The sequence below is a fragment of the Lissotriton helveticus genome, chromosome 4_1 (genome assembly GCF_964261635.1).
Source record: "Lissotriton helveticus chromosome 4_1, aLisHel1.1, whole genome shotgun sequence".
NCBI lineage: Eukaryota > Metazoa > Chordata > Amphibia > Caudata > Salamandridae > Lissotriton > Lissotriton helveticus.
Window position 1 is genome coordinate 139,227,369 of NC_136063.1, and position 20,003 is coordinate 139,247,371.

Genomic DNA, 20,003 nt, shown 5'->3' on the forward strand with positions numbered 1-20,003 from the left:
GCCAAGCTTTATGCAAAAATTCTGGCCACACGTTTGGCCCTCCTAGTCCCAGACCTAGTGGCCCCGGAACAGGCCGGGTTCGTCCCAGATCGTAACTTGACTTATAATATTCGTACGGTGTTGGGAACGATGCAGCATGTCCGACAAGACAAAAAAGCGATCGCAGTTTTCCTGGATATGGAAAAGGCTTTCGACTCCGTCGAGTGGCCGTTCATGGTCAGGGTGCTGAGGAAATTGGGGTTGGGAGAACCCTTCCTGCAAATGTTAGGGGCTTTATATCATACACCCACTGCCAGACTGCGAGTAGGGGACTATGTCACAGACGCCTTTGGAATAAGTAGAGGTACAAGGCAGGGGTGCCCCCTCTCCCCGCTCTTATACGCCTTGATTGCGGAACCCTTGGCTTGCGCTATTAGGGAATATCACGCGGCTGAAGGTATCAACTTCCCGACGTACAAAATTGGTGTCTCCACGTATGCTGACGATACCCTGCTGTATGTTCGGGATCCGGAATCCAACCTTAAGTCAGTGATCAGAGAGGTTGTGCGGTTCGGGGCCCTCTCGGGCCTAAAGGTCAACTGGGCCAAGTCAGTTGTGTTCCCCCCAACACCAGTCACGGAACCATTCGAGATGGAATATCCGCTGCAGTGGTCCACGGACCCGGTACGATACCTGGGAATACGACTTCACGCGAACCCCGAAACTCTGCTCCGGGAGAACTATGGGACTGCGTTTTCCAAGTTAGTTGATGACGTAGAAATATGGTGCAGGCTCCACCTGTCGCTCATGGGTAGGATTGCTATCGTGAAAATGGTAGTTCTGCCTAGGTTTCTGTTTCTGTTCAATAATTTACCTATTGTCCTCTCGAAGGCCTTCTTCAAGCAATTGACACAAGCTCTAACGCGACTTGCCTGGGGGGGTGGACAGCCTAGAATTCAATGGAGAGTACTGACACTGCCATATGAAATGGGGGGCCTAGGTGCCCCGGATATGGAAAGATATTACAGGGTGGCACAGGCAGCTCACTTGCACTCGTGGATACACGGGCATCCTCGCACTCCGCATGTAATCCTAGAACGCTTGTTCGCGGAGCCCACGCCATTGCCGGCCACGGTCTGCCTTCCGGTGGACCGTAGGATTGGCCAGCTTGACTCCATAAAAGCCACGAACCATGCCTGGCATGAGCTGGCGAAGGCGCAGGGATGTGATTTACTGTACTCCCCCCTCATGCCAATCGAATGGGCAATATGGCTCCCTCTGCTGATGGAGAGAGGAGTCACAAGATCGCTAGCAGATCTTGGGATCACGAAATTGGAAGACTTGTTCATAGATGGGACGGTGAAGACATGGGAACAGCTGCCCCCCGTGCGGGCTGAAGCGTCGTTGTTAACACGCTTTCAATATCACAGACTCCGTAGCGTGATGCAGGAAATCTTGGGCCCGGAGCTGGCAGAGCCATCTGAATTGCCGGAACTCACTTACGTCATTAAGACAGTGTCCTCTCGCAAGTTGGTAACGAACCTAAATAAATTGGGAGTTTGTCATAAACAACTCCTACCCTCCAAAGCCAGAGCAGAGTGGCAGCACGACCTGCAGACGCAGATAGATGATGCAATGTGGACCTATTGCTGTGTCAGCACGAAAAAAAATTCACTGAACGGACGGCACAGATTAGTGCATTTCAAATATTTGAACCGGGTTTACTACACGCCGGAGAGACTACACAGATACGGTCTGAGACAGTCCCCGGAGTGCGAACGCTGCCATGCACAAGTTGCTGGCTTCCTGCACATGGCATGGAACTGCCCTGGGATCCAAATATTTTGGGGAGAAGTGTTCTCGGAAATAAGCCTGTTACTGAATACGGAGATTGAGTTCTCCCCGGCGCTGGCCCTGCTTGGATATTCGAAGCCACTTCCGGTGGCATTACGGCGTATGGTGGATGTGGCTTTCCTTATGGCCAGACGAGTTGCCGCCACCTGCTGGATGAGGGGCCCGTTACCTACTAAGGAGAAATGGAACAGAGACATGTTATACTGCTGCACCCAATCGGAAGTATATAGTGAACTGCTCCCCCCTAAGAGTCGCCCCAAGAACTTCTGGAGTCTGTACAAGGCACATGCAGAGGTCAGCGGAGGTGGGGAGGGCAGTGAGCAGGATGTTGGTTCGTCTGAGCCAGAGGTGACGGGGAGTCAGGGATCGGGAACGGGCCGGAGGCGGGAGGAAGATCTAGGATAGATACACGGATACGGTTTCTAGCATGGATTGAGAGAGTGGGTTGGGACTGATGGCACACTTAATGTGAGTATTTGGGCCTGCTGGGGGGTCGGGTTGGAGGGTGGGAGGAGGCTGGGCGGCTAGCCAGGGACGCATGACACATCTCCCTTTCCTTCCTCTTCCCTCCCCCCCCTCGGCAGCTGCCAGAGGAGACACTCGGATAATCCAACTAGAGGAGTGGTGCGGGCAGACACACAATTGACAATAATGGGTGGGGGGTTAGTTGGGGTAGGTAGTAGTTGTTTTCTTTTACGAGCGGGGGGTATGGGTTTGCAGCAATAGGGGTTGGGCTGAACGACTGCTAGTAACACACTGCAAAGGGCACTGAGTGGTTGCAGGAATGACAGCGCTGAGTTGCCGGCCACATACTTATTGCATATTGTTACACCGTGCTATTCTTGAGCGCCGCCGGGCCTCCGGGATGTCGGCAAACAGGCTGTGTTCAAATCCGTGATTGTGACTGTATGTGCTGTTTCAATTCCGGCGCCCGGCCTTACTGTGCTGCGAGAAGTGCGCCCTGTAACTTGTTTGACAACGAAATAAAGGTTTTTGAAACTTAAAAAAAAAAAAAAAAGAAACAAGGTGGGGCTTTCATCGTTTGGGGAAAAAAATTTTTTTTAATCCAATGAAAAGTGTATTTTTAGGTCATATGATCAAGCCTTCCATCATTAGGAAACCAAAAGTAAAATGAACCAATGAAAAGTTTTATAAACAAGTCACATGACCTGTTATGCGGCATAGGGCTATAAAAAGCGTAGAAAATCCGTTGGCACGTGAGGCAGCGTCAGTAGCGGACCGATGTGCGAATAGGCCGAAGGCAGCACAACGCGCCAAGATCCGGATGGCACCGAGGTGGTGTCCAGCAAGTTGCCGCACTGGTGTGGCCATCCTACAATGCTGCGCCGAAAGTCGGCGTGGGGCGCCCCGTTGGCCTGTGAGTTCGCGTCAGTCAGTGGGGGCTGTTTGAGGATCTGACTGCATTGGAAAGCAATGTGATGCTGTGCGTCGCCCCCAAGATAAGGCGGCGTCAGTAGCGGACCGATGTGCGAATAGGCCGAAGGCAGCACAACGCGCCAAGATCCGGATGGCACCGAGGTGGTGTCCAGCAAGTTGCCGCACTGGTGTGGCCATCCTACAATGCTGCGCCGAAAGTCGGCGTGGGGCGCCCCGTTGGCCTGTGAGTTCGCGTCAGTCAGTGGGGGCTGTTTGAGGATCTGACTGCATTGGAAAGCAATGTGATGCTGTGCGTCGCCCCCAAGATGAGGCGGCGTCAGTAGCGGACCGATGTGCGAATAGGCCGAAGGCAGCACAACGCGCCAAGATCCGGATGGCACCGAGGTGGTGTCCAGCAAGTTGCCGCACTGGTGTGGCCATCCTACAATGCTGCGCCGAAAGTCGGCTTGGGGCGCCCCGTTGGCCTGTGAGGTGGCGTCAGTAGCGGACCGATGTGTGAATAGGCCGGAACCAGCACAAGGCGCCAAGATCCGGATGGCACCGAGGTGGTGTCATAGTTCAGAGTTCTGAGAAGCGGGGGGAGGCGGCGCAAACGAGTCTCTCCCTCCATGTGGAGGCACTTCATCTGCAGTGGGGCGCCGAGATCAGGATGGCACCAAGGTGGTGTCTAGCAAGTTGCCGCACTGGTGTGTGTTGAAAATATGAAAGATCCTCAGCAAGTCTATGTTACTTCAATGGAGCGCCGTCTAGCTGAGTTTAGCCCGCTCTTGCTGCTACAGCGACAGGCGGCTGCAACAGGACTCTCAAAATGGCGGCCTGTTCTTTGGATTTGGGCCTGGTCCACTAAAATGGCCATGGGACACCTTAGAACTCGGACGCTCGAATTTTTTTTCCTTTCCTCTACATGCAAAAAAGGTAAATGCCCGGTACGTTACCTGCCTCATCTGCCACGATGTACTCTCCAGAGGAACCAAAAAAAATATAGTTATGGTAATTGTGGCAAATAAATTTCATGTGGACAGATGAGTGTTACTCTAATAAATACAGCATATGAACATCATCATAGTCGATGGTTGGTGGAGACATTTTGACTATATCCTGGACCTGCCCGTCCTCGCCCAAAATGGCGCCGGAATAAATGGGACTCGTAACTCCTTGTTGTGTACTGGTTGCACAACCTTGATATCACGAGATACGTATGCAGTTTTGAAGCACATGGCGGGCGGGGACGAGAATTGATTGAATATTTCGACATCCCTATTGATATTAAGTTCTGATGTGTTATTGATTACTGTACTATTGAAAGTTCGAATTAACGTCACCCATGGTACTTACCCGCAAATGTATATCTAGATAATTTTATTGTAACTGGCCCTGTCGTTTTTTAATTATAAAATGTACGTCCACCGATTCCGCAACTGTTAGACACCTTAGTTCTTGCAACCTAATGGCCCGCCCGTTACGTTCCTCTACAGTGTAAATGTCTCCTCATCATATACGATTACAGTTTGCTCCGTGGCCGGCCCACGTGGTTATAGGCCCGTATTTGTATACTGACATTTTCACAATAAAGGTTTTTAAAAGAAAACATGGTAGTAGTATTTACATTGGTAAAGTTTTTAATAATAGTCACTGTTTTCGAATCAGTAAAAGGCAAGTGAAATAAAGCAGTCCAACTACATGAAGGGTAAAAGGTATAATACGCAGGTACGCAGTAAAGATAAATGGTCAAGGGCTGTTGTGTTTTCTACTCCTGCAACATAAAGTGATCGATAAGAATCTGATATTCAGGCGTATCGGTGACTAAGACAGCAGGCCGAGCCTCTTTTGCTCAACGGCTCCGTCATGGGACGAAGAAACGCCCTTTTTCTCGAAAAAGGAATATATTTTACTTGCAGGACAGTTGTAAATTTTCCGGGAAAGTACATTAGCCTGGAACATTATAACATATATGTTTAAGAAAAAATAATGTTCGAAAGTAATAAAAAGTGTAATTTTTAGGTCATATGACCAAGCCTTTCATCATTAGAATAAGAAAAGTAAAATGAACCAATGAAAAGTTTTATTAACAAGTCACATGACCTGTTATGCTTACGTTACGCGCTGCGCGCCGCGCCCCGGATCGCTTCCGGGAAGCGGCGCTTCGCGCATCGGAGCACTTCCGGATGCGCTAACGCGGCGCGTCATATGACGCATTACGTGACAACGCAGGTCCAGAATATAGTCAAAATGTCTCCACCAACCAGCGGTCGGAACACAACCCCTTTCAGCAGGCTAAATAGTTCTGTTAAATGACAACAGAAGGGACAGGCAACAAGAACCATCAGTCAAAGAGGGGAGGGCAAGTTCTTCTCTACCGGGTCACGTTGGGGCGCTACCGGAACTGATCGAATTGGTAGTCTACAGTGTTTCTGGATGTTTCAGACTGAAGCTGGCGTCAGCATGAGAGCACCACCATCTCGTAGCTCCGTTGTGGCCATTCCACGAGCAATCATTGCAGCCGCTCCCCACCAGAAGCCTGCGGGAGTCGGGGGCCCCCAAGACTTTTGTAGAATCTTCAAGGCTGAGGGGACGCTTTCGAGAATGGAGCCCAAGCCCTAGCAGACAAGCGTCCGAGTTCCAAGGTGTCGCAGGGCCATTTTAGTGGACCACGCCCAAATCTGAAGAGCCGGCCGCCATTTTGAGAGTCCTGTGGCAGCCGCCTATCGCTGCACCGCAAGAGCGGGAGCAACTCAACTACATGGTGAGCGAAACGCTGTAGTCGCAAGAGCGGGCGGTAAACAGCTGAATAGCGGAAGAGGCACAGTGTAGCAAAAGCGGGCGGAATGGCAACTGAAACGGTAAAGGGGCACCCCACTACAGCGTGTCTTCAGGTCAAACGGATTGTGGGACAAGGTCCATAATGGAAGAGTCACCAAAAGGCAAAAAGTTCCGCTTAACCCCGGGAGCCGGCCACCTATGTCGGGGGCGATCTCAGGCCACACCAGGGCAACACGACTTGGGGAGGGGGCCGGAGCCAAGCGCCCCCTCCGAGTCCGCGCCATCACACCGTCCCTCGGGGGCCTCCGTCAAGCGTTTCAGGGAGGCACCGCATCACATTGTTTTCAAATGCAGTCACGTCCTCAAACAGCCCCCACTTACATTGAGAATAGTGAAGCTGTAGCAGGTGCAAATAAGCTTCAGACAGTCTAACAAGCACTCCTCAAAACTTTGAACTATCAGAGTGCATGAGTTTCATGCTCGATCGATTGAGCTAGCCGGATCGGGCAACAAAAAGTATAAAATAGTTATGTAAATAGTTATTTAATAAAATGTTTTACCCTGTTACTTTGCTGGTGTGTTGTATATATTTGTAATATTTGCATAGAGTTTATCGTTATTTTGGGCGGGGTGGGTGGCGGAGCCGAGCTGTCTTGCAGCCATCATGGCGTCGAGCTCGGTACCTCTCACTAGTTTCATATTTCTCATGAGGGGTTGTTCCTAATGTTTCTATTTTAGCGAGGTCAAAAAGAGATCCCATTAGTGGCCTACTGATTTTGCTCGATCCCTTTTGTTTTTTTACACGATTTTTCACTATCTGCAAAGACTAAACAGAGTATTGCGACTCTGTGCTTGTTTGTAAATAGAGAATGAACCAAAGAGAACCAATTCTAAAACAGTAAATGCTTGGATAACAATCAATCAAATGGAGAGAGAAGCAGGCACGACGGATTACAACGGGGGCAAAGGCCTGCGTTAACTACCCTTCACTATCTGCAAAGAGAGAGTACTCCTAATAGAAATGAGGGGGGGCAGCATTCAAAGCAGATCAGTGTGCATAAACACGAAAATGTTTTTACTTACCACGTACTTGACATTCGACAGCTTATGATATTTGCTATTAAAAAAACATTGAAATTCACTGAAAAAACCATAGGTTAGAGACCATATATAGTTAGGAATTAGCATTTAAAAAACCTTGAAAATTCACTGAAAAAACCATAGGTTATAGACCATATATAGTTAGGAATTAGCATTTAAAAAACCTTATTTTACTCACACAAAACCATTGAAATTCCATATATAGTTAGTTGCACTAACTATATATCGCGCACCCGCAATCCACTGCTGATGATGTCACATATTACATCATTCATGACATGGTCAGTGACATCACTGATGACATCACTGATGACATCTCAAATGACATCACTGATGACATCACTGATGACATCGCAAATGACATCACCGATGACATCACTGATGACATCTCATTTGACATTACTGATCACATCACTGATGACATCATTCATGTGATAATACGATGAACTTCTTCAGACTCTAATATAACCTTAGATACACTCAGTGTAAACAGACACTCACAGACTGTCACTCATCCATGAAGTTACACACACACCTAGTCAGTCATGCAAAGAATCAATCACACCTCCATTTTCTCAACTATACAGTTATACACACCTTACTTATTCAAACACATACTAACACATATTTACTCTCTTATACAATCCCGGATACAAGTTCACAATGATCCATACAGCCACTCACACCTTCACTGGCTCCTATGCACAGTTATTTATATATGTCAACTCTCACATGTACTGTGTTTTACATACGTACTTACTTTGACATGTAGCACTGAGATATCCATTCACTCACCAATACACTCATGCACACAGTCAACCGCCCATACAGCTGTTTCCACATGCACTTTTGAACCCATACATCTAGTGAATCAACTGCTCACACATCTATGCACAGAGTCATACACCTCCCAGACACCCACACACACACTCAGTCTCCCATACAAATACATGGGCAACCAATCAATAACCCATATAGTTACTCATATAGCTACTGATCAACACATGCAGCAGTTTACAGAAAAAAAGATATAATGATGCAGAAATTAAGACAGTTTAGTCACTAACCCATGCACTCAGTGAGACACATTTAATCACTCACTCATACAGTCAGTCATGCACCTACTAAATCCTTCATCCAGACACTTATAAATCCACTCATTCTTCAATATGTAAGACATATTTTAACTTTACAGAAACATACAGTCACTGGATGTTGTCATCAGTGATGTCATCAGTGATGTCATCAGTGATGTCATCAGTGATGTCATCAGTGATGTCATTTGAGATGTCATCAGTGATGTCATCAGTGATGTCACTGACCATGTCATGAATGATGTAATATGTGACATCATCAGCAGTGGATTGCGGGTGAACGATATATAGTTAGTGCAACTAACTATATATGCGAATTTCAATGGTTTTGTGTGAGTAAAATAAGGTTTTTTAAATGCTAATTCCTAACTATATATGGTCTATAACCTATGTTTTTTTTTAGTGAATATATATATATATATATATATATATATAATATTTTTCTTTTTGCTTAGCACCAGACAACAAAGTTCTGGCAGCTTATATGCCTTGAAAGAGCTTTAGCGCTACTTATATTTCTTTTGTTAAATGTATTTACTGATCCATCTCGAATCAATAAATTGAAACAACGGTGCCTGCATCATTTTATAGTTGTGCATTCATAAAAGAGCACGTACATGCTGACATAATGACGTGGCTGCGTTGTGTTTTTGTTCTGCTTTTTGCTTTGCTGCACAGCTTCTTGCTGAGGCTATATAATATGGTCAAGGTCACACCAATTGACTTTGGCAGTGCTTGTTTAGGAGCAGTGTGCAGCATAAACAATGGCTAGTAATGATGGAAGATTAGTGGGAGATTTTAGAAAACAGAATGGGGTGTTAGGAATCTGGAAGGTGCACATAGTTCAAGAATGGTGTCAAGCTCTTTGAAGAAGTGGAGTGTTGCGCCAGATATATAGTGGTAATGCTTGCTTTCACGGATGTGTTGTGGTATTGAAATGTTGATGGGAGTTCGGTTGGTGTGAGAGTGAGAACTGTAGTGAGGGATTTTCTGAATACAATACCTACACCCCACCCTTTTCTGCAGAAGCGTGGGGTATGTGGGGATGGATCCAGGTCAGCGTGGAGAGCAGAGGTGGTGTGGTTGATCATTGGTGATTGCAGTGGGGGCTGGTGAGAGCTGATAAGGTCATTTTTGGAAAACCTAAGGAGTTAGGCCCTTGAGGACAGGTGGATAGGCTGGACCCTATTCAAATGAGAAAAACACAAAATTGCCTAACCACCTACATTTATACCCAACGTTCAAGAAGGTCGAAAACACTGTTTGTCTAGATCGACCAGGTATTTTTATTTATACCACTGATTTATATTTATTTTTATAATTTTTCAAAAAGACATTTACTTAGCAAAAAAGACACATATATACCCACATATTTACACAAAATTACACTAATATACAATGAAATTTACACATAAATAAATGACATTTACAGAATAACTTTGAATGAATAGTGTCCACATCCTGTACACCCTACATACAACACAAAACTATTAGACAAAACTGTACATCATATAATCATGTGCCTTGAAGAATGGCACTTATGTGGACACTTTATTCATTCAAAGTTATGCTGTAAATGTCATTTATTTGTGTATAAATTTCATTGTATATTAGTGTAATTTTGTGTAAATATGAGGATATATATGTGTCACAGTTTCGGTTTGTTTGATAGCTGATGGAGCAGAGTTACTGGTGCTAGGCCGGAAACATGCTACTAGCAGGCCCAGCATAGCCAGTGAGCTTTGCTGAACTCACCCTTGCTGCCAGACACCCGGGCGAGGGTGCCCAGGCAACATCGAGGTGTAAGGGACCAATGGGCGAGCACGTCCGGCAGGTGGACGAGGGCGCGTGAGGGTCCCTTGTGAGCTCTGAAGCATCAGTGAACATAGTTGCATCCCCTTCTGGGGTTTGATACATCTGTAAATGCAGTCTCACTCTGATTCTAAAGTCTCATACATGTGTAAATGCATCCATATCCCCTTCTGAGGTCTCATGCATTTGTAAATGCAGCCACGCCACATTTGAGAACTCATACATATGTAAATATAGCTTCACCCCCTTTAGAGGTGTCATACCCTCTTCCAGGGTCTCAAACTTATGTACATAGAGCCACAGTCCTTTCTGGGGGTCTCAGATATATGCAAATGCAGTCCCACCCCCTTCTGAGGTCTCATACATATGTAAATAGAGCCACAGTCCTTTCTGGGGGTCTCACATATATGCAAATGCAGTCCCACCCCCTTCTGAGGTCTCATACATATGTAAATAGAGCCACAGTCCTTTCTGGGGGTCTCACATATATGCAAATGCAGTCCCACCCCCTTCTGAGGTCTCATACATATGTAAATAGAGCCACAGTCCTTTCTGGGGGTCTCATATATATGCAAATGCAGTCCCACCCCCTTCTGAGGTCTCATACATATGTAAATAGAGCCACAGTCCTTTCTGGGGGTCTCATATATATGCAAATGCAGTCCCACCCCTTCTGAGGTCTCATACATATGTAATGCAGCTGCATCCTCTACTGAGGTCTCATACATATGCAAATGCACCCACCGCCCCATCCGGGGTTTCATACCTATGTAAATGCAGCCACGCCCCCCCTACTGAGGTCTCATACATGTGTAAATGCAGCCCCTTCTGAGGTCTCATATTTATGTAAATGCAGCCACGCCCCCATACTGAGGTCAGGTTACTGAGGTCACATACCTATGTATATGTAGCCCCACCCCTTCTGAGATCTCATTCATATATAAATATAATTGTATCTTTTCCAGGGCCTCGCACATACGGAATGCAGATGCATCCCCTACTGAGGCCTTATACAAATGTAAATGCACCCGCACACCCTTCTGGGGTCTCATACATATGTAAATGCTGGCCCATCCAGTTCTGATACTTATGTAATGCAGCTGCATTCCCTACTGCAATCTCGTACATATGGAAATGCACCCACACCCCCTCCCAGGTTCTATACATATGCAAATGCACCCACACCCCTTTGCTGGTTCTCATATTTATGTACATGCAGCCTCATCCATGTCTGAGGCCTCATACATATGTAATACAACTACATTCCGTATTGCTTTCTCAGATATGTATATAAATACAGCCGCACACCCCCTTCTGAGAACTCATAGATATGTAAATATAGCTACACCCCATTCGGAGGTCTCATACCCTCTTCCGGGGTCTCGCACACATGTAAATAAAGCCACAGTCCTTCTGGGGTCTCATACATATGTAAATCCAGCCATACCCCCTTCCAGGGTCTCATAAATATGGAAATGCAGCCTCACCCGTTTCTGAGCTCTCATACATATGTAAATGCACCCACCACCCCATCCGGGGTCTCACATATATGGAAACGCAGTCACAGCCCCCTTCTGAGGTTTCATACATATGTAAAACTCCTCCACTCACTTCTGAGGTCTCATAAGTATGTAAATACAGCCACATCCCCTTCTAAGTTCTCATATCCCCATCTGGGGTCTCATACATATATAAATGGAGCCTCAGCCCCTTCTTGGGTCCTTACATATAAATACAGTCCCACCCCCTTCTGAGTTAAAATACATATATAAATGCACCCACACCCCTTCTGATGTCTCATACATATATAAATAGAGCCTCAGCCCCTTCTTGGGTGTTCTTTATGCATTACTACACCATTCATCCGATCGCCATGAAACTTTGGGAAGTTGTTGAGTACACTCCCGCAAACGTTTCTGGCATATGCATTACTACACCATTCATCCGATCGCCATGAAACTTTGGGAAGTTGTTGAATACACTCCCGCGAAGGTTTCTGGCATAATTCTTTTTAAAATATCGGCCCCCCAGGGTCCTCATAATCTTTCAAATACTGATGTACGCACCAGACGGAAAAACAACAAATCGTGTATCCACAAGCACTCGAATAAATAAATAGAATTAAAACACCATTCAGCCGATCGCCATGAAACTTTGGGAAGTTGTTGAGTACACTCCCGCGAAGGTTTCTGCCATAAATTGTTTTTAAATATCGGCCCCCCAGGGCCCTCATAATCTTTCAAATACTGATGTGCGCACAAGACTGAAAAACAAAAAATCGTGTATCCACAAGCACTCAAATAAATAAATAGAATTAAAACACCATTCATCCGATCGCCATGAAACTTTGGGAAGTTGTTGAGTACACTCCCGCGAAGGTTTCTAGCATAACATTTTTTTAAATATCGGCCCCCCAGGGCCCTCATAATCTTTTGAATACTGATGTACGCACCAGAGGGAAAAACATAAAATCGTGTATCCACAAGCACTCGAATAAATAAATAGAATTAAAACGACACTTTGAAATGTTTTCCATATTAAAATGAATACGTTTCAATAAAAATGACACAATGTAAATTGAAAGTTATCATGACGAGTTTCCTTGAATTTCCTTTCTTCGGAGTTCGCAATAACGCGTGATGGGTAAGCTAGTACATATATAAATAGAGCCTCAGCCCCTTCTTGGGTCTGATACTTATGTACATGCAGTCCCACCCCCGTCTGAGTTCAAATACATATGTAAATGCAGCCACACCCCTTCTGAACTCTTATGCCTATGTAAATGCATCCATGCTACTTCCGGAGCTCTCTGCGGGGTTAGTGGGGATGTAAGTGAGTCAGGCTTGAGACATGGGCAGTGAGCAGTGAAGGTGACCTGACTGCTGGTGTGTGGGTCTCTTTCAGCTGCACATTGCATCGGCAAACGGGTACCTCGGGGCGGCGGACCTCCTGATGGAACAGAAGGCCCGGGTGAACATCCGAGATCACGACGGGTGGGAGCCCCTACACGCCGCAGCCTGCTGGGGACAGGTGAGTAGCACAGGTGGCCGCATATGTGGTACACGACTGCAACAAGCCACTGAATTGTACGTGTATGTATTTGTGTGCATTTGTGTGACATGAGGTTTACTGGTGTTGATCACAGAGTGAAAGGGGCTGGCCCATGAGAGCCACACATGGTAAGTGTAAGGGCCATTGATACACACATGTTGATGCTCATTACTGTGGACTGGAGCAGTTGTTCCTAGAGGGAATTTTCAGCCTGATGGTCTATATTTCCATCATTAGATATCTTGACCACCATAGCTGAACTTCATGTGGATACCGTACCTTGAGCAGATATCGTCGGAACCTTGACGTACGGTCAGACTATATCCTAAGAGTGCTTGCATGGAATTGCTAATTTTAATACTATCACGTGTGCCTAGAACGCCACTCAGGCTCACGGTTCACTTGGCCAACACTTTTCACCACTTGACCAAAGGGGATAAAAACATGAAGAATTGGGCCTTTAAGTTCAGGTTCTGAATTTTATGATAAAACCCAAACAATCTTGTGGTGGAAAGAATCCGTCCTTGTTCGATTGTGTGCTCATTCGTACTTCAGAGAAACCAGTATGTCTTGGTTGTAACAGTCTTAAGGAACAACCGTGCGCGCAAGGAAATATTTGAAGATTCATCCCTGGCCTTTTGCTCCAACAAGACCAAAGAGGATGGTGCATCTTATCCGAAAGTCCGCCCCTACAAAGTTGTACATTCTGCTTTCCTTCGACATTTTAGAGAATCCTCTCCTGTACACATTGTTCTGTCCTTTCAATTTCAGCTGGTCACTCAGACACAGAGGTGAGCTCCTCCTTCGGGGCACTGACCTGTAGGTAGATCTACCGATCATCGGCGTAGGAGCGGAGCTGCAGTCCTTGGTCCCAAAGCAGATTCGTGAGTAGCCCGAGTGTCCAGTCAGTGCTGTTGAAGTATGAAGGGACAGCGGCGCTCCTTGTCGTACATTGTAGTGCACGTGAACGGTGGAAGAAGATAATACCCACATTGTTACTGGCTGTACAGAGCTTGTCGAAGACTGAACCATACCAACCCAGACAACCATAGGTAGCCGTGTCAACCTCTAGGCTAACAAACTCATATCCTCGTCTCTGGGGACGGGGAGGTCATCCGAGGTATCGAATCCTGATCCTCAGCCTTTAGACCCGGTCTGACTCTGGTTTTAGCACTGAGGAATTAGGTTCCTAGTTATCACATTGCTGTGATCAACTAGTCTAGTTCATGCTGTGTTAAATACCTATTTTTCCTACTTAATTACCTTACATAAAGCAAAAACAATGACAATCCCTGACAGTGTCAAGTAGACTTTACCACTTCAGTCACCTTTGCTTATGGCTTACTTAATGGCATTATAAATGGGATAGCTCACACAGAATCACTTAAGTGGAAATTGGAACCTATTCACCACTCACCTATGGTTGCCTATGTATTGGAAGTCACTTATGGGTCAAAGCTTTTTATGTCTCCCAGTTGATCTTTTATATGTCTAGACCCTTTTTCCCCATGCTTTTCTTTAAGAAATCTATAGATGTGATCTTGTTATTTCATGTCCAAAGAAGAAAAGAGGAGATCAGTTGGCCATTGCTGTGGTCTCGATCAAGAGTACAGTTCTTTCCATAAGAACATGAAAGCTGTAGAGAACCAGCTGGCATTTGAATCCTCTCCAAGACTTGGTTTCTGTACAAACAAGCATTTGAAATGCAATAGGTGTCACATTTACGTGAGTTTAAGCTATTGGCATTGTAAATGACAATGCGTTTTATTTATGTTTTAAAAACCAAAACATAAATAAAAGGTATTGTCATTTACAATACTAATAGCTCAGTCTCGCGTAAATGTGACACCTCTTGCATTACAAATGGTAGCCATCACGGACAATGGGAGGGAGGCAAGTTGGAGGCAACTGTTTATTTGCCTTTGATAGTGAAGTATCTGTCTGGAGCCAGTGAGCCTGCTCTGTGCTGTGGAGATGGCTATGGAATACGCAGGGTATTATCCAATTATATTTACCAGTGGAAAGCCGTGAATGAAGTCTGTCAATGCAAGGTGTCGATAACTGAGGAATGTTCTCTTCTATCTGATCAAGTTCACCTGTAGGTCACCCAAAAAGACATGCCTTTGGCGAGTCCAAACCTGACCCTCTTGTTGATCTGTTGAAGAACTCTGTTTGCCTGAGTTTTCCCACAAATAAAGCGATGTGAAAAATCAGGGAGTCTAGGGAATATGCCAAGCGGTTTGTTATCTTTCAATGCTCCATGTGAGATATGATCTTTGGTATCTGGTCCACTCCGAAGGAGTCTGGATTGTTGTCAAGAGGCATCCCTAGGAGACGGGCAAGGAGATCAAATCAACAGAGAACTTCCCATAAGAAAACACTAATTTACTTGGAGTCATCGTTTATGTACACCTAGGTCAACCAAAACAGAGATTCCACCCTCTCGGCTGGTTAAAGGTGTAATTTTCAGACCGAAAGTTAATACGAAGATCTTAAAACAGCCATTGAAGTTGGCCGACTCTAACCCTTACAGTGGTGGAAAACATCATGGAGGTGTACAATTTTCTTTGAGGAAACTCTACTTTGAAGCAAAGTCTACAGTTGCTGTAACCCTTAAATTTATAGTCGTCTAAGACACTAACAATACTTTCCACACCATGGAGGTGAAAACCATCCCTTGTTGATAGATTCCAAATTTAGTTTTGTGTTGTATATGCCTTGATACCACTTCCAACCTTCTTACCTACTCTGGAGCTGTTGGTATGGAGATCCAAAGAGTAGCGGGCGGATGGATGTCTAGGGTGGCTATAAATGCTGAGAGTTAATACCTGGGGAGGTGCTGCTGCCAGCTGCAGGCTGCACCCGCTTCCCTTCAATCTATGGCGCACCAGAAAAGGAGGGGGAGAGAGGTGGCAGGCACTGTGACCGCAGGCCAGGGTGCAATGACTTTGGTTGAACACTGGTGTGATGTCACCGCAGTGGGCACATGTGTGAAGGTGTTTCATTATTCTACACTTTTGAACTGCATTCAGCTGCACCATCAACCATGGTATAAGTTAGCTTACAAGGAGCCTAGAGTGGTTTTACTTTTAGGAAATTCTTCTCTGAGGAGTATATGTCCAAAGATTAGAGTTTTGTGTCATATAGAAATTACCAATATCTTAAGGTGTCATGTCCTAGCCCATGTCCAGATGTCATCGTCAGCATAAAGTAATGATTGTCCTTTTGCAGGTTCATCTCGTGGAGCTGCTGGTGGCCAATGGAGCAGACCTGAACTCAAAGTCGGTGCTCGATGAGACGCCGTTGGGTAGGTACCACACCATCTGACATCGAGCAAGAAACGCCAAGTAGAGCTTCCATGCATGCCCTTATGACCACACTCCCTGCTCAGCTTCCAACCTGCTCTCTTCCCTCTCTGAGTGTCTCAGAGCTTTTCTAAATTCACTGATCATTTCCCTTGACCACCTCTCCTGGGACAAGTTCCATGCTTGTGCCGCCTTCCTTGCGAAGGCTACCTTCTTGCTCTCTCCTCTAACCCCCTTTCGTGGTGAATTTCCTCAGGTTGCTGGTACCATGCAGTGGGACTATCAGATTAATGTCATATGTGATGTGATGTGATGGGGTTTTTGTAAAGCGCAGGCTGCACTCCAGGGAGCGTCTTTGCGCTGTAGAAAGAGAGTAAAAAAACAGACATCTGGTAAGTATGGTAGGGAAGGGGGGAAGTTTCTAGACTAAGTTTTTACATTGTTCTTCAGAGAGGGTGAAGATCCAAGTTTTGAGGGTTTTTCTGAAGATTGATTCTGTTGTAGAAAAGTAAGCCCCTATCGCACCCGATGCCCAGGCTGCTGGTGCAGGGCGACTCTTCGTTTCCATCTTGAATAATTACCAAATAAAGAGACGGGCACTGGAAGCAGGAAGACAAAGAAAAAGGTTTATTTCTCATGAGGAGAGCCTGTCATTTGGGACACTCGCATAGTGTCTTCGGGAGGTGCTCTAACAAGTTTCTCTGAGGCTTCGTCTTTTATACACAGGTTTGTGGCACACAGGCATCCTTTATTACAATCAACACTTTGTATAGTATGAAGGTATTCCAACACGTGGCTGCAGTAGGGGCCCTTATCCTCCATGCAATAGGAGGGGCTGTCACGCAGCTGAGTGTTCTGCTGATTCCATTGGAATGTGTGTGCCTGATCGAATCTCAGGGGGTGGGGTCGCCATGATCAATAGTGGCTTCTTTCAAGAGAGACGAGTGCATACAGTAGTGGGCAATAAACTGTATCCTCGGGCTAAGGGATGACCAGCGGTCCGTGCTGACGTTCAGGCTCAGAGGTCGGGGTCATCAAAGGAGGGGTATTCATGGGAGGAAAGGAGGTGTTGGTCCGGCGCGGGGTATGATTCTCAGAGTCAGAGTCATGCGGGAAGGGAGGGCTCATGACTTGTACATGTGAGAGCGGGGGGGGGGCGGTCAGAGTGCATGGGGGAAGCTTGCAGGGTCAGGGAGGGGCTGATGATTGATCGTGAACAAGGAGACCATGATACCTTGAATGGCTGTCGTGTACGTGTGTGCATGGGTCTATGCTAGCGGGATAACACAGTCAGTGCTTTAGCGATATCCGTTCTGCTTACAACAAGGGGTGCTATGAACACAAATGAACGCCGCTTATGTACATACACATTGCTATTTTTAACAGTCGCCGCTTTTTTACATAAGCAAGTTCAATTTCTACATAGTCGATGCGATAGGCAGAATGCAATACATGTTAATTTACATTTGTTGGGTTCTCAATACAGGCCTAAAGATCGGCGTAGTTTTAGTCAGAGTCTAAGGAAAGAGGTTTCCGAAACATTATAGATTCAAGTTCAGACTTTTTCTCCGACGACATCAACATACAGTAAAAGGCGCTATATAAGACTTTTGGACTTGAGTGACCGAAAACATTTTTGAAAGCAATAGGAATTGAGGGAGGAATTCAGTTCGATGTAAACAACTATTCAAGGGGTAGGTAGAAAGTTCAGGAAAGGGGGGGTCTTAGTGAAAGTGTCTTTTTCAACGACGAGCCACCACTGGTAGACTCTGTTAGTCCGTTTTTCTTTTCGTTGGCGCTTTTGAGCACCGGCGGTGGAGCTATAAGTCCAGCTCGGAATCATCCTTACGCGTTGCAGGGTGCGATCAGTCCTCTGCGGTTAGATCACAGTCCTGTTTCCTAACTCATTTTCTTAGGGGTGCCTCATGCTGGGCACCTGCGTGTCTTTCTTTTTCCGTGGAAAAATCCCAGTCCATAGTCAAATTTTATATGAAAGGGTTTGTTGAATAACCGAGGGAAGAGAGGGCGGAGTGGGGCCAGATCTTTGAACACACCAAGGGACCAAGGGAGCAAAGGACAACGAGCAGGCGAGCCCAACAGTCGGACTCAAAAGGGGACGGGGGACTTCAGGCACGAGTGGGTCAGCGAGTCGAGGGCTTCAAGACAGCCCTTCATTCCTCCATCTGCTGAGTTTGAAAGTTATGCCTCGTCCCGCGTCTCATTGCTCTGCGGCTCCACCTTTGGTTGCGGTCACACGTGTTCCATGATCTGTGGCCAGGCTGTGCGTCACGTCCAGCTCCTCTCCTCCGGTGATTGAATCTTTGAATGGGTAGAAAACAAGTTTTAGAAAAACTGGCAGGAGAAGACATTTATACATCCCAATTCCGTCCCCAATCCCATGTAGGTGGGGAATAAGTTCATTGGTCACAGTCAGAAGTCGTCACTTATGGAGTCTGTAGGAGTGCATTGCTTATGGAATTCATAACTCTGTTCGGTGCTCATTCGTGACGGACGTGGAGAGAAATTGGACCTTTATACACAGTGTATTATATCAAACTCAAAATTGAGTCCTCATGTAGAGACTCGCCCTTCCCTTTAACCCAAGTATCGACAATCTTACATTTCCCTTCGGGGTCGGCTAACACTTGTAAGTGGGGCGTTATCGTCATGAAGAAGGGGGGAGGGGGTGGACGTAAAACATGCTCTTCTTGGGGAGTGAACGTTAATCAAAGTCATCAATTTCGCTTTCGACGGTAGATGACATGACGCTGGCGTTTAATCGGGGGAAAGGGGACGTTTTGGACAGGGAGCTGGGGTCGATCGGGAGAAGTGGGGTATTCTGGACATCCACATTTAAGTGCAGAGGAGCGAAGTAATCTGTGCATTGGGAATTGCATTTTTAGCGAACTGAGAAACAGAAGACCATTGACGTTATAGTTCCCTTTATAAAAGGCCAGATTAGGGGACATCCGTCGTCTTACCTGTCCTTTCCTTCATTACCAACTCGGGTTCTATCGTTTTGCAGAAAGGAGAGGTAGTAATATGGCAAGTTACAATCGTTTTGGGTTTGGTCAATTTTTGCTGAACACCTTTGCGTTCGAGAAAACCCAATAATGTGTTGTGCCGGAGGGGCACAACGTCTTTATACATGAAAAGAGGAAACGGGGTTTTTGGAAAGAGAAAGAGAGAGAGAGAGGGAGAGAGAGAGAGAGAGAGAGAGAGAAAGGGAGAGAGAGAGAGAGAGAGAGAAAGGGAGAGAGAGAGAGAGAGAGAGAGAGAGAGAGAGAGAGAGAGAGAGAGAGGGAGAAAGAGAGGGAAAGAGAGAAAGAGAGAGGGAGAGAGAGAGAGAGAGACGTGTACAATAATGGACCGTTCAGTGCGCGCACAACACAGAACAACAGGGGTTAAGTTACACGAAAACACAGGCAGAGGGATGACGTAGATTCATGCATCCCGTACACACAAACTCAGACGGGGAAGACAGTACATGTATTATACACAAAAATCCAAGACAAAACATAAAACAGTTATTGGCCAAAATTATCCCTTTTCTGTATGCTGTGCATTTTTTGGCATCCTAAGCTCTTTTTACCTTTTTTTTCTCCTCTTTTAACCATCGGCTGCCCTTACTGGTGGCTTTGATTGTACA

At 46.0% G+C, this 20,003-nt stretch overlaps 1 protein-coding gene across 2 annotated transcripts in view; it reads left to right on the forward strand.

The window, feature by feature from the left end:
• The window catches only part of PPP1R16A (protein phosphatase 1 regulatory subunit 16A), a 338,867-nt gene that overhangs the window by 290,519 nt on the left and 28,345 nt on the right, over positions 1 to 20,003 (forward strand). For both annotated transcript variants that reach the window (XM_078686548.1, XM_078686549.1), the window contains exons 6-7: positions 12,903 to 13,028; positions 16,281 to 16,356. In XM_078686548.1, the coding sequence (XP_078542674.1) occupies positions 12,903 to 13,028; positions 16,281 to 16,356 (202 nt within the window). The remainder of the gene's footprint in view (positions 1 to 12,902; positions 13,029 to 16,280; positions 16,357 to 20,003) is intronic.